We start from the raw sequence: 27,158 nt of genomic DNA, 5'->3' as shown, positions 1-27,158 counted from the left end.
CCAATCGATTAATCACCAATAATACAAGTGTGAATTAGCTAGTCATTTTTTCAGTCAAATTGGATTGGATTGGCACAAATACGTATAACCATACCTAACCTAAAGTAACTTGAACTCGAACTCAATCAAATGGTTCAATGGCCCAATTTGTCTAGTTCGATTTAGAACTGAGAAAACTAAGACGTCCAACCATAATTGACCCGAAATAACACAAGCCTAATCAAATGGCTAGATTACCCACTTCGATTTGGACCAACTCAACCAATCAATTTATATGGCTAGTTCCAGTTCAGGCCAACACATTTTACCCATATTAACCTGAACCCAAACACAAATCCCATTAAATGGTTCAATGTACTATCTGGTTCAGGTTACCACGATTGGCATGATGACCCCAACCTAGTTCTAGTAAGCACAGCCCGATCTAGGACCAAACTGCTCAACCAAAACTGAACCGATCAGTTGGCTTGGTCTGATCTGGTTCAGACCCAGACGGTCCAATCATTCTCAAGTTAACCTCAAATCCAATCAAGCAGCTTGGTTCAATCTGGTTTGATTGATCCAAACTGATCCAAACCCAAATGAACTTAAACAGTTTGACAATGCACGATCCATATGGTTTGCTTAACTGCTCTTAAAATTTTCATGTTAAAATTATGTGCATGTGATGCGATTTGGACTGAGAGACGATCACTTTTACTTTTTTTTTTTTGACGCCATGCACACTTTTACTATTAGGCCATATTTAATTAAGTTCTCAAAAGTGAGTTATATTTTAATTTCAAGCAATTTATATATGAAGTTATTTCAAATTTCGATATGATATGCCCAATACGGGGTATATCTTATCGTATCTTTGAAGATCCGATACAAGATACGGTGAAAAATTGGTGGTATCATCTTTTTTCCACCATATCGGGGGGTGCATCCGGCATATAAACCGATACGCTATAAAAAAGATAAGACAAAAACTGAAAGGGGGTGGGGGGTGGGGAGCAAGTTTATTTCCCTTGAAATAAGCCTTCTCTCACCCTCAAATGAGTTTAAAACTCCAAGCTTCATTCCTAGAATGATAATATGCAAAAAATTGCAAGAAACAATTGTGAATTGTTCATTTTTTTGAAGACTTTTCAAAATTTGAAAAAAAAAATGGCAAAAATAGGTAAGTTTTTTTTTTTTCAATTTTTATAGTATCTTGTGATTTCTTTTTTTTTTTCTTGAATGTTTAAATCTATGTTGATCTACATTTCTTACATTCAAAATCAAATTTTCTTTTGTGTTATGATTAGATCTATGGAAATTTCATGAATATATTTGGGAAAATATAAATTAACACAAAATTTGAAAATGTAATTTTTTCTCTACTTATAAAGACTTAGTATGTTTTAAATTTATGGATTTATCTCATATCCATAGATCAATTGAAATTTATTCTTTAATTTTTTTTTCTTTTTTTATTTTTAGAATTAAAAAATAAATAATAATTAATTATATTTTATCATTTTATCATAATAATTGAATATATTATAATTCTATGGGTGATCTATCATATCCATAGAGCAATTGAAATTTTCTAATAATAATTTTTTTTATATATTTTTAGAATTAAAAATAAATAATAATTAATTATATTTTATTATTTGATCACAATGATTAAATATATTATAATTCTATGGATGATCTATCATATCCATAAATCAATTAAAATTTCTTCTTTAATAACAATATTTAGTTTTTATTTTTTTATTTTTATTTTGTTAAATAAAAAATAAATAATAATTATTAATTATATTTTCTAAATATATTGTACAATATTTAGTTTTTATTTTTTTATTTTTATTTTGTTAAATAAAAAATAAATAATAATTATTAATTATATTTTCACTTAGAAATTGTGCCAGTGCATGTTTTGGATAAGAGAGTTGGGTTTTCCCTATCCTATAAAACTTAAGAATTATAATTTATAAATTATAGTTAAACATAGTTTTTTAATGAAAATATACTTAACTACAATGTATTTCATCATAAAACCATTAAAATATATTAATTTAATATATATATATATATATATACCTCTTTGAAGTCTTATATTTAGTATTATTATTGTATTTTATCATTTATTGAAGTATTTATAGTGTCTCCATGCGTATCTTAATTTTTCTCTGATATGCATGCGTTTCCAAGACATTTCCCAATACATTTCATAAAATTGACTTTCAGATACACTTGGTTTCTCCGATACTTTGAACCTAATACATACCCATTTACTGTATTTAAATAGATCATTAATGAATTGACATATCCGATGGATTAAATTGAAGCTTAAACCGAACCTAACCCACTCAATTGCCACCCTTATCACATATTCTTATTATGAATATCACACAAGGTTCAAATTATTGCAATATATTGTACCAGAGTCATTTGCTGGTATGTCAAATACTTAGAATTGGGGAGTATGCATAAATTCAAAGCTTAATATAATTTCAGAATACCAACTTTTGACACTTATAACACTATAAGAAATATTAATGATTATTGATGCTTTGAATCGCTAAATGCATGAAATTAAAGCTAGTATCAAGTTTATTAATACTTTGAACCATCATGATATCACATAGCTCCCGTTGCTTATAATTCATAGTGAAAGTAATCTTTCTACGTGAATTGTCCATTATAATGCGAGGGCTTTGGGACTTATTTCATTAATGAAACGATATGATGCCTAACAAAATGACAACAAAGATGTGTCTCATATTATTGTTGTTTTTATTTGAAATGTTTTGAGTTAATATAAATTTGTAAGTTCTTTTATTAGTTGAAATGTCGGTCGACAAAAATGACTGGTTCTGCCTTAAAATCAAATTTTGTATTGATCAAAGCGAAATTTGAATTCAGTCCACCCAAGAATTCATAATGCCATTGTGCAGTTTGGGTCAATATTAAGGGGGCCAAAGATTCTCAATTCACGTGGGGATGCTGTTTATAAGGGATGGAGATAAATACATTTGGGGAATGCTGAGGTGGAGTAAACTGTAAAACGGGCTTAATCAATTATAAAACATTTCAGCTAGAGACAAAAATGATAACAAACAGAACAAAACCCATGTAATTACTACTTCATTATTTCTTTCAAATTTATGGGAGTTTTTGATTAATTAAAGTGTTTTGGGTACACTACCTTATTTCATATGAATCTGAATCTCACATCAAAATTCATGCATGATTTTTATTCAAATCCATTCATGTGATCCCATGTTGAAATTGTGATTATTGAAGGTTCCATTATATTCCATCTTAGCCTCAGTTTGTAAAAATTACAAATACAAGTGTGTATAGTACAAATCCTTATATATTCAGTATTGTCAATTTCTATTTGTACTATACATATTTATATTTGCACTCCTCCTAAATTGAACTTTGGGCTGTGTTTAGTTGCAGTGCAATTTCATTTGCATTAATATAGATGTATGGGAGTGCAAATGAAAAGAATGCAAATTCTGGTTTGGTTTTGGTATAGGTTTTACTTTCTTCTGCTTAATGTTTTATTTTACTTCATTTATATTGCAATGATACAAAATAAAATAAAATTTGAAACACAAAATAAATCAAAATTTGCATCCAAATGATTTGTATTACCATAATTTTGCATCAATACAAATAACTTTGCATTGCAACCAAATGCAGCCTTGGGCTCAGTTTGAAAGGAGTGCAAATGAAAATATGTAAAGTGCAAAACCTTATATTTTGTATTATTATATATATATTTGCATTGTACGTATTTGCATTTATACTCTTTTCCAATTGAATCAAGTATTAAAATATCCATACAATATATCTCATATCCGTGCGTTATGTCAAACCTAAACATTATATAGGGTTAAATGACAAGACAAGACCCACATATGACTCATTAACACACAAGATGAAGAACCTGCCTTCCAAGGTTCAACCCGCATTTCCTGGGGCAGGGCAGAGACAAGTATATTGGTGGGGTCCATGGCCCCCCCAAACTTTTTGTTAAAACTATCATATAGCTTTGTAAGTGAGAGTTCGGCTTCAAGGCAAAGCCCGTTTGAGCAGTCTTTACTACCTTGCATTGAGAATATCTCCCAACTTAAATGCTTTATTTTATGTGGAGATACTTCCAATGCAAGGTTGCAAAAGGCTGTTAGAAAGGTATAGGCACAGGTTTGCTCAGATAGAAGCTGATCTCGGTAAGTGAAGGCAGGTCTAAAAACTAGTAAAGTGGGTCCTTAGTCCCCAAAACTTGTACTAAAGGCTCAGTTTGGAAGGAATGTAAATACAAATATATACAGTACAAATACATACAAAATAATATAAAATACAAGGTTTTACACATATACTCCTTCCAAACTGAGCCCAAATATTAATGATACCTATCTAATGCTTTTCCAACTCATAAAATAAAATAAAAAATTATTTATATTTTCTTTAAAAAACTCTGAAATATACCCAAACCTTTCTGCCCCATTTCTTATTTAACTTACCTAAAAGAAAATTTCTGGTTGCACCACTGTCCCGTCTCATCAACACAAGGGAATGCCTTATGACCAACTTATCATGAAGTGAGTGGGTGGAAAATACCTCTACTGTGTCACATTTGCCTACCAAAAGAATACCATTCAAAATTAGGGTCCACGTATTAATGTTGAAAGCAATGCTACCATGGTGTCACAATCATATGATCACCACTCGCTCTCACCGCCCAATTGGAATCACCAAACTTCAGCTTCAAATGTTAAATCATTTTAATTCTACTCAACAAAGTCTTATTCCAATTAAGACCATATTTGGGAGTGCTTAAATTAAAAATAAGTACTTAAAAGCAAGTGTTTATTCGAATAAGCATTTATTTACATTTGGCATCCAACTTTTTAAATCGCTTATTTATTAAAACAAGCACTTATTTTATATTTGGTGTTTAGTAGTTTTTTTCTTTAATAAGCATTTAAATAAACATTTGTGATTATTTTGTCTTAAATTTTCAAAATATACCCTTTGAAAGCACTTTTATTAAATTACTTTTAGAAAAACAATTTTATTACAGTACTTTTATGAAAGCACTTTTATAAAAGTATTTTTATGGAAGTACTTTTATAAAAGCACTCTTAAGAAAGTATCCTTACGAAAGCATTTTTATGAAAGTACTTTTACAAAATTTTGTAAATATTTTCATAAAAGTGCTTTTATAAAAATGCTTTCATAAAAGTGCTTTTGTAAAGGTCACTTCATAAATAAACTTTTATAAAATTCAACTAGGGATAATATTATAAGTGGTGTTTTAAAATTCAATTAAGGATAATTTTGGAAGAAAAAAAAAATGAATAAGTGTTTATTGTATAAGCACTTAAAAAAACTGAAATTTTGGGCTTAAAAAATAAGCACTTATTTCGAGCTTATTTCCCAAATACCAATAAGTGTTTAATGGCCCAAATAAGCACTTTTTTTTAAGCACTCCCAAACATGGCCTAAATAATCAAAATCTATTTTCCCATTATATATAATTTTTAGAGAAAATGTTGATGGTCATGCAACATAAAAATTTTAGGGTTCTCTTAATTTACAATTAGAATCAAAATCAAAATCGGAATTGGAATGATCTATTCTCAGTCTGTTTGGTTCAGACAGAAAATGAAATTAGAATTAGAACCGGCTGGAATGGGGGATTTCATTTTTAGGGGAGAGGGAGGAAAGGACCGTCTCATCAAATGGGGGAATGCCATCCCACCAAAACTGAAAATGAGATTCTAATTTCACCTCATCAAATGGCTCATTCTGATTCCCATGCCCTTATTCTCACGAACCAAACATGGCCTTAATTGATGAATGCGCGTGAAAATTAAGTGAGGGGATGGATGTTTTTTTGGGTTCCTTTGACCTCCTTGTTAAGCCTTCGGAAGAACGAGGAAGGTATGCAGAAAAGGCACAAGTGGAATGAGAAGTCAGCGAGTCAAAATAATATCAGTGGAAGAGAAACCGGCAGACTCGGCCGCTGACCTGAAAACTCCGGACGAGTCAAACTCGGTTTGTACGCAGTTGAAGGACGTCTACATCCATTAAACCCAATTGACAGCTGGCTAACAAAAATCAGTCCTCACATTTGATGAGATTCAATAAGGGTTGGTCTTAGCAATGAATGAGACTTTTTAAGTTTGAACAAATAACGAAATACTTTGGCTTCATCTCCGGATCTTGTTTGATACGAACCCTTGAATGCGGTGCCTTGGCCGGTCCGTTTCTGTAATGGAAAACAACCTAAAAAGTAAAAGATTTTAGAGAACTGGTCCAACAGCAATGGCTAAAACTTCAGTCTTGATGGGTCATGGGCCATAGCCTATCACATATGATATATCTAATTAGCTGGGTGGATCGGACTGGACCCCACACATAAATGGCCCCACTTAACAAAATTCCTCAAAACTAGCTTTAATATTGAATTTTTATTTGTTTACAGCAATGGCTACAACTACAAGTCTTGGTGGGTCATGGGGCATAGCCTATCACATATGACATATCTAATTACCCGGGTGGATTGGACTGGATCCCACAATTAAATGGGCCCCACTTAACAATATTTCTCGAAATTACCTGCAGTATTCAATTTTTATTTGTTTATTTATTTATTCATTATTTTTCGAACCAGTATTTCCAATCTACCATTGAGTCATATGGTTAAACCGGTCGAACCATCACCCAATAATAATTTCAGCTTGGGTTAATCCCAAACAAAGCTACAAACCACATTGACTTGGGTTGTGTTTTATACTATTGTCACTTCTAGTAAGGGGTGTCAATTGACCAGTTTTGGGTTGGACTCCATCCAAATCAAAATTCATTTGAACAGATTGGATGAACCAATAAGACATATTGAATTGGGATGGACTGGATGGACCAATATGACATATTGGATTGGACCTGGTCCGTACATAATGAATTAATATTGGATTGAGTCAATATCTAATCCATTGATAGAAGATAAAAACATAGGTGTCAATGGACCGGATTTGAGTTGAAACCAATTTAAATTAACAGGAATTTGAACAGATTGGACAGTCTTTGGACCAGTCCAAAATGGTCCAAAATATTCATTGGACTGGATTAAACCAGGTCCATTTGTAATGGACTCACATTGGACTGGACCGGTTTGGACCAAATCCAATCCAATTGACACCCCTACTTCTACTTGCAACATTTTGTATTGGTTAATGCAAATTTTTGAGAAATTGTCTTGTCACATGACATTATATTACCACTTCCACTAAAAAACATAAGCATTGGATTAGGTGTTAGCATTTATAATAAAAACATTAAATTTGACATTTCCTCGAGAAAAGGTACCCAATGTTGTATTGATAATTCAAAGCATTTATGATAAAAAATTGCGCATTCTCATAAAATTTATATTGACAAACCTAAATCGTTGTAAATAGAAGTGGCAATAGTACCAAAGACAACCTTGATTATAACCCATCAATTCAAATGGTTGAACTGTCGACCCACTTGACCCAAACATGGGTCATGGATCTATGTACATGTATCTATGTAGGACATTTATAAAATTATTATTTATAAATGTATTATATTTTGCATATATTATTTATTTATTTATAAAAATATAGATCCCATTTCACTTAAATGATTGAATCATTGACCTGCCACCGGGAGGGAAAAACAGGTCAATCTCTAAATCGGTTTTTAAAACACTGGTTCCATGAAATGAACCTCTTTTTCTTTCTTTATTGTTGGACAAGTAGACCGAGCTGGGTGAGCCGGATCAAACAAGATTAAAACTGGACCAGAAGTTACCAACCATGCCTGGTACAATTGCCAGACTTTACGCAGCCTTGGACTGTATCAACTTCTTCTTGGTGCAATCACTGATGAATTGAACAGCAATTGGAAAGACACACTTGATTCTTCTCTTCTTTTCCTTTTCCTTTTCAAAGCTTGAAGCAGGGCAATGGACCCCCACCATGTGAATGGATTCTCTCACACTCCAACCACACTCTTCACTCTCACCCATTTCATTATTCCATCTTCAACTCAGTCTCTAACCCTTCTGCCACCTACAACAATAAACAAATTCTGACTCAATGTAATCCACCAAGCACCCCTAAATCAACTCCAGCTTAGCTGTTGATTGATTCCAACTAGTTTATTCAGTTTGTCCTTTCTACAACGCCTAGAACTTGTTAGTGAATTGATTAGAGTTTAAAGAAAACCCAAAACCACAAACTTCTTTTGGTGATTTAAATAATGATTGCTTCCTACATTTCGGGGTCCACCCTATCAAACACAAGTAGACACTTTCTTACCAGCTCTCAGTAGCTCTTAACTCTTTAGCTTGTTCCTCAATTAAGATACTTCACCTAGGAATTCCATATCATGCGCCGCGATTCGAGCTTTTTTGTATTTTAAGGTCATTCTTTAATTATACTCCCCACAAATGCTACATTATTGAAGCTCGAAACCCTAGACCTGGAAACAATTTTTTTCCCTGGTTTGAAACATGTGTCATAATAACAGGGCACCCAGAAAGTGCAAGTCTGAACTCCAGCTTCTCATTGCTTCCTGCTTCACTGATGTGAGTGATGTCTTTGATAGGGATGATCATTTCTGCCCGGGCCCTTACCAAAATTTCCAGGCCTTGTCAGGCTGTCACAAGTTTTTCAGGCCCGGTCAGGTCCCGGTTTGGTATCTAAAATCTTAGACGTGAAAGTGGGGTTGCAATTTGGGCTGGAGTAAACCAAACTCAACTTGAAAATGTCAGGTTGGGTTTGGTTGAGGATTGGGTTAGGATTAGGGTTGATTTTTGTAAACCCGACTTTACTTCAAATTTGTCTAAGGTTGACCCCTCTGACCCAATCTGAACTCAGCTCTACTATAGGAGTGTTTCGGGTTGGGATGGGTTGGGTTGATGATTGGATTAAGATTTGAGTTTATTTTTTTTTTTTTAATTTGACTTTACTTCGAATTAGTTTAAGGTTGATCCCTCAGACAACTTGACCCAATCTGAATTCAACTCTATTATAGGGATGCAACATGGACAAATTCAAGGTGGGCTTTTGTTAAATTTTGAATGGGCCTTAACTCGAAGTAATGTAAAAATGATAACTCAGACCAATCCGAATTACACCCCTACTCCTACATACCATCATAATCCATTTATTTTAACTCTTTATGTTGTTCTTATTTAGAAACTTCAGCTTTTAGATTTGCCAGGATTTCATATTATGGCGCTGCCGTTAGAGCTTTTGTATTGGATGGTTATTCTTTAATAGTTTAATTATACCTTACCACTAAATGCTACATTCAAGTTCTTAGACCCTAGGAACATTTTTATTTTTTTTGGCAGCGTGCACAAAACGAACTCACCTCGCAGCTGCACTTTAGGGAGTAGGGCAATCACTAAATTGAATTTAGGACTGTTAATTTTTTGATAACATTTGAATGGTTGATAAAAAAAATTAGATACACTCGAATTTGTGCCTTTTTCAAATGTCATTTAACAGTTGGTTAACGGTAGGTACTGAATTGACACGTTTTAAAAATTGTTGCATTTTAAAATTTTGGGGCTAAAATGACACTATGCCCAAAGTACAGAATACTAATCGAGATTTTTCCCAAAAAATTATTTAGTTATGTAGACAAACCTGGATGTCTATCTTGGGCAATCCAAAAGGTTCTTACTCCTCTGAAAATTCATTTCTTGATCACCACTGGAGGTAGGTACCTTGGTTTAGAAATGCATAATAATTTTCTATGTATCAGTTAATCAGGCTCGGACCAGATTAGATGGGTGGACCAAGGGAAAGAAAGGGAAATAGAGAAAAACATATATAAGGTTTGTAAATATTACCCTATTTTTTCTTTCAAACCAAACACAGCCTTAAGGACTTCTTTTGGGTGGAGTGAAGTGGTCCAAAGAACCACCTAACTCTTGGAATCTTTGCATGGTTCCTGTCTTTTGGAGCCTCTACTTCAAATTTCAAAAGTCTTAAATGTTCAAAAGAGCGAGAGCGTGAGGCCAAATGCTTTGTTTCAAATTTCAGCTTTAATAATTGAAAAGTGGAGCCGAGCTTGTGGATTACGATCAATGGCCCATCTCACATAAGAGAATACTTCAGAGTTTAGACAGCATGACCCACTCCTGCTTTCTGGAGGGGTTAACGGAGTCAGTTTCCTTATATAATATTAATGACAGTATTATATCAGCATTCCATTGTAGTCTAGTTTGTCAGGATTCGATTCTCATCCGAGAGACCCGGGTTCGAGTCCCGGCAACGGGATATTTTTTTCCAAAATAAAAGATAAAATGACGATTTTACCCTTACATGACTCGAGTAAGTCCCCAGGAAATTTTCATCTCTCTATTCAAGAATTAAGCAGACATTGTCTCCAACTTTTGTTTTGTTCTTTTGGGGGGGTTAAAAAAAATACATGATTGCATTTAAAACATGATATTGTACATCTAAGCTCCTCGAGTGTACTCATTCATGAATTAGGTTACACATTCTGAGCAGTATTACCACTGCGTTTCAATAATTTTCCACCAATTGAAGGGTCAGGATCTAGCCAAATATACTGCACAAAAAAGTGGGGTCCATTCAGGAGTAGCAACTTTTATAATGGGCTTCTCACTTGAAAGACATTCAAAGCATTTTGTTGCCCTAATTTCCATCTTAAACAGACCAGTGTCCATATAAAGATGATTCTTTGACTGTGAAGCATGGCCATCTTTTGTATTGTAGCACACTTGAAGTAGTAGCTTTAAATGCTATTCAAATTTGATGTGACTTAAGATGCATCTAATTCTAGTGTAGAATCGCTTGTTTGGCTATGCATCTTAAATTGGTAAAAGAAATTACAATCAAATAGAGTCCCAAAAGCATCAACCTGATTCGACTGAGATTCAATATGAATCCCCACCATTTTAAGAATTACATGTAGTAAACCGTAGTATTCTCAGTGATCTTAAGAGGATGGGCTGAATTATGTGTAAATTGAAATGTGAAGGCAAACCTCCCAACGATTTATTTGTGTTACGGGTGTAAGCCAAGTCAAATCGAGTTTTGAGCTGATACTTGATCTCGTATCAGTTTGAAGCAATTATAAATAAATTCCTATTATTGAACCAAGTCTGACTAGCTCGCGATTTGGCTTGGCTCACTTACAGTTGCAGCCCTACTGTTGACGCTTGAAAGAGCTGGCATAGTAAGCTCTAATGTGTTCAGTGTTCTCGTCCTTTTTCTGATGAACTTTTGTCGGCCCTCAAGTCCTCGACTGCTTTAGATTTTTGTCTTCTGCTTCCCTTCTCTGCGTTACTCTTCTGTAAGGTCTCTCTCTCTCTCTCTCTCTCTCTCTCTCTCTCTCTCTCTCTCTCCATGCCATACCCAAAACCCTGTCTCTTCAAAGCATGGCCGTCCCCCTTTTCCATAGGCAAGAATGTCATGGATACAGATTTTCCTTGTACAAGTGTTTGACCACCTTAACATGCCGATACAGAATCCACCTGAAATGCCCAATACATGGAGCATAAGAAAACAGATTTGTAAGCTCAAAGCATTACTCTTAAAGTTCTAACCAATAATGTCTCGCCAGCATTTGAAAACTGTTCAATGTTTCAGTAGGCTGACAATCTACAGTTCATACCAAGTTGATAGGTCAAAACTGTGTTGATGTTTCTCACTGGGTTTGTAGAATTTAAAGTTTTAAACTGATGAAAGTAGATACTATACTTGATGTCTTGATCTTAGCCAAGAGGCCAATAAAGGTGGTGGACTGGTGGGTGAAAAGTCAAACAGTCAACTGTCTGAGTTGACAGGATCTCTCGGTATTGATCCAACAACAATTCTCCACGTGTTTCAAATCAAGACAAATGCGGTCAAGTGGACATTCAATCAACATTGCCAATACAAGCCTCCAAAACAGCAAAACAGGAAAATTATGAAGCTTCGTTAACCATTTACAAACGAGCTCCTACATTCACCGGTAATAGAATGGATTACTGACTGGTAATATAATGTATGTAACTACCTTCCCACTTCCCAGAATAAAAGAAATCCATATCTTTCAATTCCTATAATAAATGGGTATTGCTTAACCAGTAAATCAAGGTTCAAGCAAACAAATGGAGCGAGTTGAATGAGTAATGCACCAACTCTTTCAAGCATATCTCCAGACCACAAAGGTCTAACTTCTGCAAAAGATGAGAAGAGGCATCTACGAGTTCCAGCTGAAGTATGAAAAGTTCCATGTGTCAAATTTTAGTGGGATCCTGCAGATATGGTGTTTCGGTTGGAAATATTTAGAGTAGGCTATCTTGTTTGTTTCGATGTTCAATTGACTTGTTCATAAGGGAAAACATTGCAGTATAGCCCAGAAGTGCAAGAAACTATGTAATGGAATATGACAGTAACGCTGCCTTCTCAAATGGGAAATAACTTGGGACCAAGAATAAAGATCGCCAAGAAAAATGCAGAATCTAGCTTTGCTTAGCTATCATCCATTCAACAAAATTGTCGAGGATCAGGGGCCAAGCAAGGTCTGGATCATAGTTGCTCAGGTCTGGGAAACTGATCTGTTAAGAAAATTAAACACGAAAAGGGTCAGTGGAAGGCTTGCACAGTGCATTTCAAAGATATAAAAAAGATTACCGGAGATGCTTGGAAATTTCTACATGTAAAACCCAATTACTTTCTTTTCAAAGAGAAACACTTACACAAGAGAATAGGATGAAAAGATGCTATTACCTGTCTAATGATGGCATAAATTTGAGATTTTTAAGACCTCCAAGTCTCTGACTATTTGAAACACCAAATGAATCTCCTATGGGCCAAATTCAGTTTTCTCCCAATTCCTTAGCATGAAGCAATTCCATAATTTTTGGATGCTTCTAACTATGGTTAATTTAAATATATGATGGTTATTGTGTAGTTTATTTGCATCTTAGATATAGTGTTAGTTATTCCAAAGGGTCAATATGATTTATAGAATCACATTAGAATTTTTAGAAATTTGAAAAGCTGATGCAATCATATTACTTTTCCTTTCATCCTATTTTTCAGGGGTTAAAACTTATCTGTTTTGCATGATTTTGGTGCCATTAGATAAGTAATAAAGTTATCTATTCATCAAGACCAAGATCTCGTAAACCCGACATGTTTTCAGTGACTTATGATCATTTTATAGACAGGATGTCAGTATGTAATGGGATTTGAGTCTTTCTATTTTTGGATCAGTCTTGGAGTTGTTTTTGGTGTTCAGTTGTACTAGGATTAGCAAGTTAAAATCCTAAACTGGGTGTCCCTATGTGTTATCGGTTTTTCTTATTTCCAAAGCAGCTTAAGTCTAACTAGGAGTTGGTAAAGGGAGATCCAAGCTTTAATGTTGAGTCTATAAATAGTTTGTAGTCAACTTTTCAAATATGAATTTAGAAGCGGAATAGTCATTGTCATTGTCAAAGTTATTTTGAAGCAATCATTTTATTTTGATCAATAGTGAATAAACTTAATTAGAAAACTAAGACGATTATAAGTAGGAGGGATAACCACTCTTAAGGAATCTCCCACCCCAATTGGACCTGAGAATAGAGTGATTATATTTCCTTCTTCATCCCTAAAAACACCACCAATTCCTGATTGCCCTGGGTTTCCAACACTGCTCCCATCGAAATTCAGACTCTTCTCTATTCAAACATGAATTTCTCTGTCATATTTCAGTTCACCCTAACGGGGATTTTCTCCTTGTCCTACATCACCTTAGGATTTCTTTTCTTTACTTTCTTTTGTCATTTTTTAATTGTCAAAAAGAAATAGGAGAAATGATCAGAACCACTGAATGATAAACTTGCTCTTTGTTAGTTAAAAAACATAGCCTTATTCAATTTACATAACATGTTCTCTAGAAATAAACTGGGACCAGTAGCCATGCCATGTAGAATCAAATGACAATTTCCAAAAATTAAGAAAAAAAGGAAAGCAAGTCTTGTAAGGTAGAAAATATTAAAAAAAAAAACAAAAAAGAAGAAGAAGAAATGATACAACCATCAAGACATACCTCGTTACAGAACCGGAGGAAGCCCATCCACTGATCCATGTTTATCACCTTGTAATCCTTTTGGGTCTGTATATAATGATTGAAATAATATCTTGGTGAATCAGGTTATAAGAAATCTTAGAAAAATATATTAAAAGGAAGGGGGAAGAAAGAGAAGATGGGGAATTTCTCCAAATGTATACATGGTGTGATTCTTATATAAAACTGACCAGCCATTTAAGAGGATTCAGAAAACTTCAACCAAAATAAAATAAAAAACTCAGGAAGCAAATATAAACACAATTGCAACTCACTTTTAGATAATCAATGAGCATATCAACCTGGGGAAGGAATTGTGACCCTAAAACAAGATCCAGCAATTGGCAGATGCTTTCAATGTCTATACTCTTTTGCTTCTCCTCTGAGAGAAAAAAAAAAAAAAAAAAAAAAAAACGTCACATTTTTTTTAATGAGCAAATTTCTGAACTTTTCCTTTCTGCAGGTGTTAAACAACGTAGAAACCTGTTAGACAGTAGCGAAATGCATAGGAATAGAAATCCACAAAATTTGGCGGCCTCCTAACCTATTAAGATTATAAAAGAAATATCAGCGCCGCTGCATTCTTATTACAAGGAGGATAAAACAAAGAGTAAAGAACTTATGAATATCTGATAAATATTCCAGAACAAACTACCTCCTTCTCCAGTTCAGGGAGTGCCTTCTTTAATTTACTATTAGTGTCAGCCCATAGTGCTTTTAGGCCTCGTCGCCACTCATCCTATTAAGAAAATGGTTGAAACCACCACATCAGAAAATGAGAAAATGAAAGGAAAATTCTAATTTACCTAGATGATCAACCAACAGAATACCATCCTATGTAGCACAAATACAAAGGGGCTAGATCCACCAGTTGATAGGTTCCATTTTGGTTATGTGAATACCAAAATAGGTAATTCAGATGATAATAAGCATTTATCTATTCCAACACTGGTGAATAAACTGTACAATTATCTAGCAAAGATGTGAATAACCACGAGAACATATTTGATTTTTTATACAAAATGTCTACTAGAGAGAACCAATCAAAGGTAAATTTGTCTTCCTTGCATGCACACCATCTATGCAGCTATGCTGTGGGAGGACAAGATAAATAATTGATAATACAATGCCACATTAGATGGATAATAATAAAAAAATAATTGATAATACTAACACTCAATTACTGAGTCCTTTAAAATTAGAACATGAGAGAATTATGTGGCATACCAGGGTAAAATAGCCTTGCTTTTCAGCTTTCATTTTCCTGATGGGTGCAAGTTATCAGTTTTACAGTGCAATGTTGTGGTAAAACTGAAGGAAACCCTTAAGAAATGCATTTACAGCAGAAATCTTACCAAGCCAGCATCAGTATTCTAACATCAGTATGATCCACTTCCAAATCTGAACAAAGTGCCTCTATTCCTTCAGGGCTGTTCAAGAAAATTCATGCATGTGAGAAACTTTATACCACCAAAGGAAATAGTCACAAGCCTACTCATCAACCTCCAGGCAAGGTTCAAGTATCGGAAACGCCAAGTGTATAGGAAAGGCAATTTTAAGAGATGCATTGGGATACGCATACGTATTGGAGAAAAACTAAGATACGCTTGGAAACACTATAAATACAATAATAAATCATAAAAATACATCAACAACACTAAATATAAGACCTCAATGAGGCATATATACATTAAATTAATGTATTTTAATGGTTTTATGAAGAAATATATTGTAGTTAATTATAATTTCATTAAAAATCCTATGCCTAACTATAATTTATAAATTGTAATTCTTAAGTTTTAATGTTTTATGGGATGAGAAAAACCCAACTCCCCTATCCAACCATAAAACATGCATTGGCACAACTTCTATGTGAAAATATAATTAATAATTATTTATTATTCATCTCCAAAAGTTATAAAAAATAAATAAACATTATATAATATATTCAAAAAATAGTTATTAAAGAAGAAATTTCAATTGCTTTGTGGATATGATAGATCACCCATAGAATTATAATATATTCAATCATTGTAATCAAATGGTAAAATATAATTAATTAATTAATTATTTTTTAATTCTAAAAATAAAAAAAATTATTAAAGAAGAAATTCCAATTGGTCTGTGGATATGATAGATCATCCATAGAATTATAATATATTCAATTGTTGTGATCAAATGATAAAATATAATTAATTATAATTTACTTTTTAATTCTAAAAATATTATATTTCAGTTGCTCTATGGATATGATAGATAAATCCATAGACCTAAAACATATTTAGTCTTTATAGGCAGAGAAAAAACTTACATTTTCAAAATTTTTGTTAGTTTATATTTTCCCCAAATATCTTCATGAAATTTCCATAAATCTACAGATAACACAAAAAAAAATTGTGATTTTGAATGTAACAAATGTAGATCAACATAAATTTAAACATTCAAGAAAAAAAAAAAGAAATAACGAGATATTATAAAAAATTGAAAAAAAAATTAACTATTTTTGTCATATTTTTTCAAAATTTGAAAAATCTTTAAAAAAATTAAAGATGCACACTTGTTTCTTGCAAACTTTTGCAAATCTAGCACTCTAGGAATGAAGTTTGGAGTTTCGGAGTCATTTGGGAGGTGAAAGAATGCTTTTTTTGGGGAAAAAAACTTGCTTTCCTCCTTTAATTTTTTTTAGTTTTTTTCCGTATCTTTTTTGTTGATACGCTACGATACGCCCCCAATACAAGTCCGATACGCATGAAAAAATATGAAACGTCCGATTTCTATGCGTATCCCGTATCTATTTTTCAAAGATACAATACGATACGGGCTGTATTGTATCGAAATTTTAAACCTTGCCTCCAGGTACCAAGGATTTCAAGGAACATTATGGAAAGCATCACATGAATGGGAGAAAAATGTTACTAAGAAAGCACTCAACCAAGAGTAATTGCAACAGTATTCATAATAACTGCAAACAAGTAGAATTTATGAAACAATGTAGTAATATCCTACAAACCATGTTTGTTGAGGTACTACCCCAACACAGGCTTCTTTTCGAGGGAGAAGATGCCTCCTAAATTGAACATGGTAGAGAACAAAGGGAGATTGGAAAGTGAATGAGGAATTCAGTAAAACTTCTCTTATTCTTCTCAAAATACAGGACCTATTTTTATATCTCAGTAATAGCCATGCGACATTTTATTACAGCTAATCTTGATTTCTTGGTTTGTTACTTGTAACCAAATCTTGATTAATTGTCAGTTGTGTTGAGCTGTCCCTAAGACTGAGATGGCTTTTTCTTTTTCCTTCTAGAATAAACCTTCAGCTCATTGTTCTTTCTTTCTGGGTCCCCAACAATGTTTTACAATGTTTTACAGGTTCATACCTCAAAGCTTAAAAGTGACCTTGTGTTAAGGATATGAATCTCATTTATTAGCCATGTAGCATTTTCTTCACAAGTTTGGGACATTAAAGAAAAGGTCATTTACCTAACATAGGTCCTAGCCATCTGGGGACTTGAGACAGGTAGACTAGATATGGAGCTAACCTTCAACTTTTTATTTTTTTTTTGCACAGGTCTGAGACTTAAAAAGATCTAAAATAATAAATAATAAATATTGACCAAAAGATGAGAAGAGAAGGAAGAGAAAAGAGAGAAAAAAGATTTGAGAGCCAAAAGGTTAGGCTGGCGGCACCAGCTTTTTAGTATTTATATTAGGGTGACATAAACAAATAAAAGAAAGGGAGAAATTACAACAGTACCCCTGCGGTACTAATCTAAGTGTACTAACAAACTTTTAACACTCCCCCTCAAGTTGGAACATAGATATCAATCATGCCCAACTTGTCACATAAATCATGATGCCTCAAGTGATGTAACCCCTTTGTGAAGATGTTTGCAAGTTGGTCTTCAAAACTGATATAGGGGGACACACTTCCCCTTTGACAACCTTTTCTCTGATAAAATGTTTTTCGACTTCAATGTGTTTAGTTCTATCATACAGCACTAGATTAGCAGCAATGTTTATGGCTGCTTTATTATCACAATATAAGGTCATAGGTTCATTAACTGCAAATCCCAACTCACTCAACAAGATTTTTAGCCACATAGTTTCAGCCACTCCATGAGACATTGCCCTATATTCAGCTTCAACACTGGACCTAGCTACCACATTCTGTTTTTTTCTTCTCCATGTGAGGCCAATCACTTAGGACTTACAGTTCAAAATCGAAAATAAATAAAAGGTGGCTAAAAGATTCTTAAAAATCACAAAGGTGGTGGTGCGGTGCTATTTTTATCTGAAACTAATCAGGTAAGTGGTCATTCGTTTCTAGTCCATTTGATTACACCTCTCATAGGCCTGCTTATAAGTGAAATTTTGATCCAAAGGACAAATGATTGAATCACTGATTATCACTTGCATAAGTGCTTTACTTTTTTAACATTACAAAACTTCGACAATGTAATAATGGATAGACCCACAAAATAAGAAAAGGAATAGAAGAACTTCCCTTTAATCAGAAAAATACAGCAAGGAAGTAGTAGGAGATCAAGAGAGTAAGAGAACAGAAGATGAGAGAGGAGAGAAGAGTCAAATGTACCACTCTCTCCAGCCCCTAATATCTTTTATTAATCGTAATTAAAAACTAATATGGCAATTACAAGATTGGCCTTAATGGGGTGGTCGTCAATAACTATTAAGAAAAAATGGCTAAAGGCCCATGATTCAAACTAACTAATGAATAAAACATAAAAGATTATGTTCCATCTGGCCCACTATTTCTACAGGAATCTAAAGAATAACCTAGGAATCAACTCCTAGATGAATAGAAATCAACACCAAATAGTTTCTTTTAGGAATTAGAAACATCAAAAAATTTGGCAACAATGCCAAAAGAAAATTAAGTGGGCCTTGCTGCATTCTTCATCCAAGATGAATGTCCTCATCAAACAACTCCCAAGAAACACTTTACTTTTGGGAGTTAACTCAAACTCTATTAAAAGATTTAAATCCTCCTTTAAGGACGACTCAATACATCATATTGTAGAATCTGAGCAATTGACCCTGCCCTAGTTATAGCCTGCAGTCCCTTCCTGAATCCTTTTAAACTCAAGTAAACTAACCTACTTTTCAGCCATTGTATCTATCTAACACTCTACAAACCTTGATTTGCAATTTGAAATCCAGCAAACGTCAAATTCGGTTTAAGACACAAGGTTCAATACATTAAAACAAACACCTCAACAACTTAATTCCAGCCTAAACGTAATAATATATATAATTTATCTTTTATTTTTTATATATTTTTTGAGTGAGAAAAGGGGGGAAAGTGGCCGCACTGTATCTGAATACTTACCATTGTTTGAGAACATCAAAAGCAATGTTCGATGAAGTAGAATAAGAATTTCTTCACATCCCCATATTCAACAATTTCTTAATCATTCTGTCTCCAACTGGACTGGGTTCAGACACATTATCCCTATTTACTGAGGTGCTACTTGGACCAAGGCCTAACTTCTTGGTATTACCAAATTTTCAAAGAACTTGGAAAAATCTAAACATTCCAAGCCACACAGTCACAAATGTGTAAAAATCTGTAAGGAGCTTAGTTCAGTAACTTAATGCAGCAACAAAAGGAAAACATCATAATTATATTCCCTTACTCAACTCAAAGATCTAAACCTTTATAAATTTATCATAAAAATATCAGTACAGGATATAATTCGAATATGTAGGTGGAATAAACTTACTCAATCATGCCAGAAGACCTATTTGCATACAAGTTAAATAGGTGGTCAATCCTTTCCAACTCCTTGATAATAGCTTTGCTTGAGGCTGAACAAGACAACCTTAAATGGTTAAAGGTAACAATAATGGCATCTCGGATTTCTACAACTGGTCAAATACAACAAAGAGACAAAATGAATCTAATGCAGCATACAAAGAATACAAACTAAAACTACACCAGCATATGGCTTGTCCCTTTTTGGATGAGATCCTAGAGAAGTGTGATTTTGGAGATACATGGAGGTTAAGGATCACGGAATATTTGTAGACTTGCCACTACTTAGTCTTGGTCAATGAGGTTGTTAAAGATTTTTCTTCAGATAAAAAAGGATTGAGACAAGGAAACCCCCTTTCTCCATTCCTTTTTACCCTTACTGTTTATATACTTGGCAAGTTGGTCATTAGGGCAGACAGGTTTGGTTTGACTAAAGGTTGGGAGATTAGGAGAGAGAGATGAAATGGTGGTTACCAATTTGAAATTTGCACACATTATCACTTTATATGAGGGAGGTAAGAGTTAGGAACATACAGTTGCTGATAAAATGTTATGAGGAAATATCACATGTAAAAATCAACATAGACAAAAATTGCATTGCAGGTATGAACATGAGGTAGTAAGAGCTGGCGGGTACACTGAAGTATTGTGGTGCACTAATACCCAATGGCCTATGAAGCATCTTGATCTTCACTTAGGTGGCAACTTGAGATCAAATACCTATTGGAACCTGGTCCTATATAGGTTCAATAAGAAACTAACAACATGGAAAAGAAATTACATCTCTTTATGTAGAAGAATAATGCTCATAAATTCAACCTTTGTCAACCAACCCATCTACTACCATTTTGTATTTAGAATTAGAGCTTTGGTTGCAAGAAAAAGACCAAGGCAGCTTGAGGATGGGTAAATTCGGGGTGAAGATTTCAGCTTTTCTCGTAAACATGTTGTGGAGATTCCTAACAGACAATTTCAAACTTTGGCACAGGGTGGTGGTGGTAGACATCCATGGGATGCATGCCAATGGTTAAGAAGAAAATTTGATTGACATGCTTGACCTCTCTTCGGAAAGCAATCTTTAGTCTGTTCTGGTTTTATTGAGTATCAGCTATGCTGTCTATTTTGGAAAGACCTTTGGGTGGGGAAGAGCCCTTGAAGGATCATATTCCATTCCTTTTCTCTACTTTAACCTATTTCTTAGTTTGCTTCTTTCCCTGGTAACATGATTGACTGGGATTTTGGGTTTAGGAGAAGCCATAAGGATCATGAAGTCTAAGAAGTTATAAATTTATTGAGTTCCATTGAATGAGTTTCCCATGACGCTTCCAAATCTGATTGTAGAATATGGTCTGTCCATCCTTCAAGGCCATTTGCCTGTGCTTCTCTCTTAAAACCCCTACAGCTTTCAACTACTGTGCAAGACTTTCTGATTAAAGACATTTGAAGTGGGCTGGTGCCTCCTAAAATTAGGGCTTTTGTTGGGTGGTCAGTGGTGTATCAGCCAAAACTGAAAACTTGTGAAACCCTCCACAAAAGGAGACCTTACTGGTGCGTGTCCCCATATATCTGCTTTCTTTATAATCTAAGTGGAGTAACTACTTAGCACTTACTAATCTCTTGCCCCTTTGCATCTAGCATTTGGAATTGCTTCTCTCTTTTTGGTTTCATATGGAATCTTCAATCAAACATGGAAAGCCTATTTGGGCCTTAGAGAGGCTGCCACAGATCTCTGCTTACAGGAGCAAGTGTTGGGAAAAAATGGTGAGAGTTAGCTTCATAAATGATGCTCTTAAAAGCATGTGCAATGCAGAGAAGCAGGGGGGGGGGCAATATACTATGATAAGACCATTGCAAAAAGTAATTACCAAGTTTATCCTTCTTATGTAGAAGTATGGTTATATCAGGGAATTTGAATATGTTGATGACCACAAAGCTGGCAAGATTAAGGTTTAACTGAAAGGAAGGCTTAACAAGCGTGGGGTTTTTTAAGTCAATGTTTTTCACCTTGCCTAGGAGGGGGAAGATATTGTGGAGAGATGCACAAGAGCAACAGTCCTGTGAACATTATTGGAAATTTGGAATTAAGGAATGAAAAAATTTTCAACCTGAGAGCATGATCCAAGGAAGTACTACAGACAGTATTGCAATGAAAGTGACAGATTGGGTTAAAACTCCTGAATTTTTTGCCCCATTATCATCATCATCATCCAAGCCTTATCCCAACTGTATGGGATCAGTTACATGAATCTTGTTTTGCCAATCTGTTCTGTTTTACACTTTTTGCACCATTCTGTGTATGGAATCCTAAAAAGGCGGAAATGAGCAGCTTCAACTTCAACAGCTAGACCGGTAGTGTATGCATTCAACTGCATTGTGGAACCCACCAAAGATGTCCCAAATAAAATTAAGTTTTGATGAGTAACCTCTATTAGTAATATTTTCAGGAGCAATATGATATGCAACCTCTATATGATCTGCATTGCTAGCTTCCTAAAGGCTTAAGGATAGCCAAATCACTAAATTACAGGAACCTACTGCTCAAATGGGATTACAAGGAAGTTGCAAGCTGGTTGAAGAATAGCGAACAAGGGATGTGATGGTTCAAACACATTATGAGGAAGACTAGGCATTTAGCAAGAAAAAAAAAATCCACTTTCTCTCGGATCCTAAGATCTGCAAATAATATGACTGATGCAATAGCCAAACAAGGGGCAAACAGGATTAGTTTTTTGGGGGAAATTTGTTATGTAACATATGGGCAATGGGCCAGGTGCCTCACTGCTAGGCACTAGCTCTAGCTGTTTGGGATGTAACTGGTGCATATGTACACATATTCTTTTTCATTAAGCAAAAAAAATTAAATTTACCAATCAAAAAAAAAGAAAGAAAACCAAAATAATGTGAAGGCATCAAGAAAATAGAAAATGAAATCACTGGCTAGGCATATACTGAAATTTCATTATGAGACCAACGCAGAGCATATCTGATCGTCCATTCAGCATTTGTTTACTGTTCTTAATCTAGTTTTTAGCAGCTCAGGTTAAGTTTGTTGAAGCCTAGGAATTCAAACACAAAATGAAATAATTATTGCCATTTGACTCCCTTCACTATCTATTTAAACATTTGGAAGAAAAGAATACAACCTCATTTGATAACTAAAACAGATAACAATCTTATCACATTCACATAAATAATGGTTAGGAGATTTCAGCTCCAGAAGACGTACTTCTAAGAGGTTAGTAATCGGAAGATTAATATTTAGTAAATTCTCCAAAAGTGACAAGTGGTGCTTGTTGCTACATGGTTATTGGCTGTGCCTCAATGATGGGGAGGTGGTGAAATACCTTTCTATCCATTGTAGTTATTTGCCATTTGGAAATGCGTCTCTGACCTTTTAATGTGGCAGTAAGCGTGAAAAAGAGAAGAATAAGAAGAAGATCACTGTCTTGTTCCCATGAGAAAAATCTTTAATCCACAAGAGAAAATTGATAAAAATCTTAAAGAAATAACATAAATGTCATCCAATCATAAAGTTATTTGAAATTCCTCTAATAACAATTATATAGTAATCTATCAAAAAAAATTCCCAATAAAAATTATTTATAAGAAATAAAACCCTAACTTAAACCTAAGAAGATGTCCTAATAAAAACAAAATTACTAAAACCCAAATCCCATCATTAACCGATACCCTGTTGGTAAAATTACCATAACTTGCTCAAATACATTGGATGCACAAAATATTTGGTCTCGACATTTGTACATGGAATGGAAATGTGGTGTTTCTCTACTCAGATCCCTTAGGAGTTGGAGACTCCACTAGGGCGGAGCCGTTGGCTGCAATTCAATGTGTACAGCTTGCAAATCAGCTAGGAGTAGTACAGTTGTTAATTGAGGGTGACTCCAAGGTGGTAGTGGGCTGGCTACAGAATCCAGAATCTGTAGTGTGGTGTTATAAGTACGAAATTAAGAGGTTTAAATGGCTAACAAGGTGTTTGACTGTAAGAATACAATGGGTTGGGAGGTCAGCCAATGCTCTGGCAGATTACTTAGCCAAGCACGGGGCAGCCAATGCTCTGGACTCAATTGTAGTTTGTTTTTGTTTTTGCTAAGGAGAGTACGCAGTTCACGCCTCTCCAAAAAAACTTGTATCAGTATTCTCCTTGTTACAATAATAAATCAATTTATTTATCAAAAAGATCCATTTGTACATGGCTAACTAAAAACTGTCTAATGACACCTAAGTAGGTACTTTGTGCCTTGGTGTTTCAGTCTCAACATTTGTACCTGAATTATAGCATCGGAGGAAACACCAAAAGATGTTCACCCAGCCCCCCCCCCCCATGCACATAACCCGATGTAAAGGGTGATAAAAACATTTCAAGTTAAACCTGCCCAAGCAAACATGATTTTGGTACTATGAAGTCAAAATGCCCACATGGAGCTTATATAGACTCTAAACATGAATGCACATCACAGTTCCAAACAACCTTTAAGTCATTAAGAACATATGAGATTTGACCCCTCAAAATCAGGACACAAGTTAATGGCCATCCTAAGACACCAAAAATACTAAAGACAAAGCAAAAAGTCATTCAGTTCAGCAACTTCAGTTATTACCAGACAGCCCTTAGTCACTTAGTTCTGTCTTAGTTCCAACCAAGAATGATCATGGAATGTTGCATACTGAAGAACCATTTCCTCAGGTTAAGCAATTCAGCAACCCCAATAATGGTCCCAAATATAAAGTTATGTCAAACCCACAATAAGGCTTTCGTATCTCCAATTGATATGTTGCTCAAAACAGAAAGATAAGAGCCATAGAAAGGAACTCACTAAGAGAAGAAGGCAGGCCATTTGTTGAGTAAAACTAACACACTAAATTTTCCTGGTCTATGCATGTTTCAACAGGAGAACTACCTCAACTTTTTTGTGTTAAAGAAAGTCAACAGACATGATGTAAACCATAACTAATTCTTCCATGCAGAAGGAAGCTACTTTTCATAGCCACTCCTTCAAACCCTAAAATTCTATTAATGTCCTCAGGCCTAATAATTCAGCCCCATGTTTTTATCATAATTTAACAATGAGAACTGCAAGATAATTATCACAAAAATACCAAGAGTTAATGTTGTAAATGAGTTTTTCTAAGGATGTGAGACCAGTGTTCACATGTACACATTTGTACCCTCAAAGTACAGTAAGTTGATATGATGATATCTTATTCCAACCTGGAAATATGACCCCAAATTCTTCTACTACAAATTGGACAAGATAGTCCAGTACCAAATAAGGAACATAAGCTAAAGGAACAACGGCCCATGCTAAACAAGTAAACCATTCCTTCACCTTATTCATGGTCAAAAGAAGGATCTTACTATCTTATATGGAACATAAGCTAAAGGGGCAAGGTGGTGTTTTCCTCTCCATGGTTTAAAATGTCCACATATTTCCATGACATATTTCCATTTCCATGGGTATTCACACGAAATATTACTGTAATCGACACAGTCCACAATGGAAACTACCAATGCTATGCGGAATACTAGAGATAGTATTATAACATAAATTGGTGGCAATATTTTAGATGTTGTGTAGCAGTGTTAATGCCTGCCCAACGAACATGATTACCACTTTGAGCCAGCTCAAAATTCTTTTCAAACATAAAGTTAAACCTTAGTTTTTATTGTATAATAAATTATTTGGTTGATCTATTAGAACCATTTACACTTTATATGAGTTTAATTTTTTCTTGAATTCACTTTATCATGTAGTTTTGAATCTTAAAGCTTACAGGACAACATCTTAGCATATAATTTTACTTAAAAAGGGCCTACCTATGCACCTTTTATTATTATGTAAAATAGCATTCTATATCTTGCATATTTCAAAACGTTTCAACCATGTCTATAATTTTTACAATATGACATTTCCCACGTTTCCAACATATTTCCTATATTTAGATAACCATATTTCCATCGACACCAACATTTTAAAATTTAAACCTTGCTCTCTTCAAACTGATTACCACAACAAGATTTTTCGGCAACGGAAACTGCAATATAACCACTATTAAGGTCAGGAAGGATTGAAGAAACCTTATTTAAAGGCAATTGAAGGGGCAGATTTTGGTCTCTTTGTTTTCCGAATAGTCTGAAGGCCCTGAACTACGAATTTGCTGGGAGGATATGAGATAAATCAACAAGCACCCATACTGAATGATTTACTATTTGAAATTTCAATGATCGTTAGGGAGAAAAATCTACCTCTAATCTCAAGCATAGATAAGAAGAAACCGAAAAATGGATCTGAATCACCAATTCAACCCATAAAAGGCCCAAAAGAATTCTATTTTTTTCAAATAAATATCATTACAAGCTATTATCAAATTGAATAAAGAAACAAATAAGAAAAACCAATTACAATGTAAAAGTAAACTGAATTGCCAAAGTTATACCAGATACAGATATCAAATGCTCAAAATGAATCCCAATTAAAGGGAAAAAAAAGGAGGAAGATCGATTACCAGAGCGAAAGATATCAGTCGCCGAGGAATTCATGGACGACGCGGGATTTGCAGGCCCGGTTTTCCTGGTTGAGGAGCGTCTCATCTTGCTGAATTCGATAACGAGAAAAATGATAAAGAACAAAAATGAAAATTAGGCAGTCAAAAAAAAAGAAAAAAAGAAACCCTCGAGCGAACGAGCAAGGGAAGCCTCGTCGCTCGAAAGCTTTCTAAGGTTTCAGACGTGAAAACCAACAAAAGGGAGAGAGAGAAGCGTGGACCGAGAGGAGTTGTCGATTTTCAGACGTTCACAGTTAAGACTAATGCCAGTGAGTCACCCTTCTGACGTGGCTAAATTCGTGGCTCTGTAGCAGCTTCCGTTCCCTTCCCAACCTTTTTAGGCTTTTTAGATCATGACTTGAAGTCATCTAGTCGTCTACGGACTACGGCTCTACTCGTAATACTGTTCTAATCACGAGGCTCCATGCCCACTCTGTCATACCATGACTGGCCCAGTACTGTCCTAGTGTCCTGCTCCCCTCCCCTTAAGGATCGCCTTATCTATACTCGATTTCAATCCTCTGCGGTAATTGAAGCATACTGGGCCAATCTTGTTACATCATGTCTGCCAACATGTAGTACCAAAAACGCCTATGGAATATGGAGCTGATGTGGACAGTGTTACAATGGTGTTCCTGATAGCGGATACTCCTCACTGAACGCTCCTTACACTGCCTCACAGCATTTACCAATCACACATCAGTAACATCTCCAGT

At 34.6% G+C, this 27,158-nt stretch overlaps 1 protein-coding gene across 1 annotated transcript; it reads right to left on the bottom strand.

Moving 5' to 3' along the window:
• Positions 1 to 11,886: 11,886 nt before the first annotated feature.
• LOC148843221 (uncharacterized) lies at positions 11,887 to 26,781 on the bottom strand. The gene is made up of 9 exons (XM_088957560.1): positions 26,404 to 26,781; positions 19,847 to 19,931; positions 15,456 to 15,530; positions 15,328 to 15,364; positions 14,756 to 14,839; positions 14,584 to 14,644; positions 14,376 to 14,482; positions 14,083 to 14,148; positions 11,887 to 12,604 (listed from the first exon to the last, which is right to left on the bottom strand). The coding sequence occupies exons 1-9, from the start codon at positions 26,486 to 26,488 to the stop codon at positions 12,509 to 12,511; spliced, it is 696 nt and encodes a 231-aa protein (XP_088813686.1). The 5' UTR covers positions 26,489 to 26,781; the 3' UTR covers positions 11,887 to 12,508.
• Positions 26,782 to 27,158: the final 377 nt, after the last annotated feature.

The sequence above is a fragment of the Nelumbo lutea genome, chromosome 8, assembly GCF_056320005.1.
Source record: "Nelumbo lutea isolate HS-2025 chromosome 8, American lotus-T2T, whole genome shotgun sequence".
NCBI classification, from domain to species: Eukaryota; Viridiplantae; Streptophyta; class Magnoliopsida; order Proteales; family Nelumbonaceae; genus Nelumbo; species Nelumbo lutea.
This window is presented reverse-complemented; position numbering and strand designations above follow the sequence as displayed.

Excerpts from the sequence above, each read along its gene's own strand:
- LOC148843221 (XM_088957560.1), bottom strand. The coding sequence starts at position 26,488 with ATGAGACGCTCCTCAACCAGGAAAACCGGGCCTGCAAATCCCGCGTCG. Across the intron at positions 14,840-15,327 it reads AGCAAGGCTATTTTACCCTG|GATGAGTGGCGACGAGGCCT; the intron begins GTATGCCACATA and ends TTTTCTTAATAG. Across the intron at positions 12,605-14,082 it reads TCCTCCGGTTCTGTAACGAG|ATCAGTTTCCCAGACCTGAG; the intron begins GTATGTCTTGAT and ends TTTTCTTAACAG.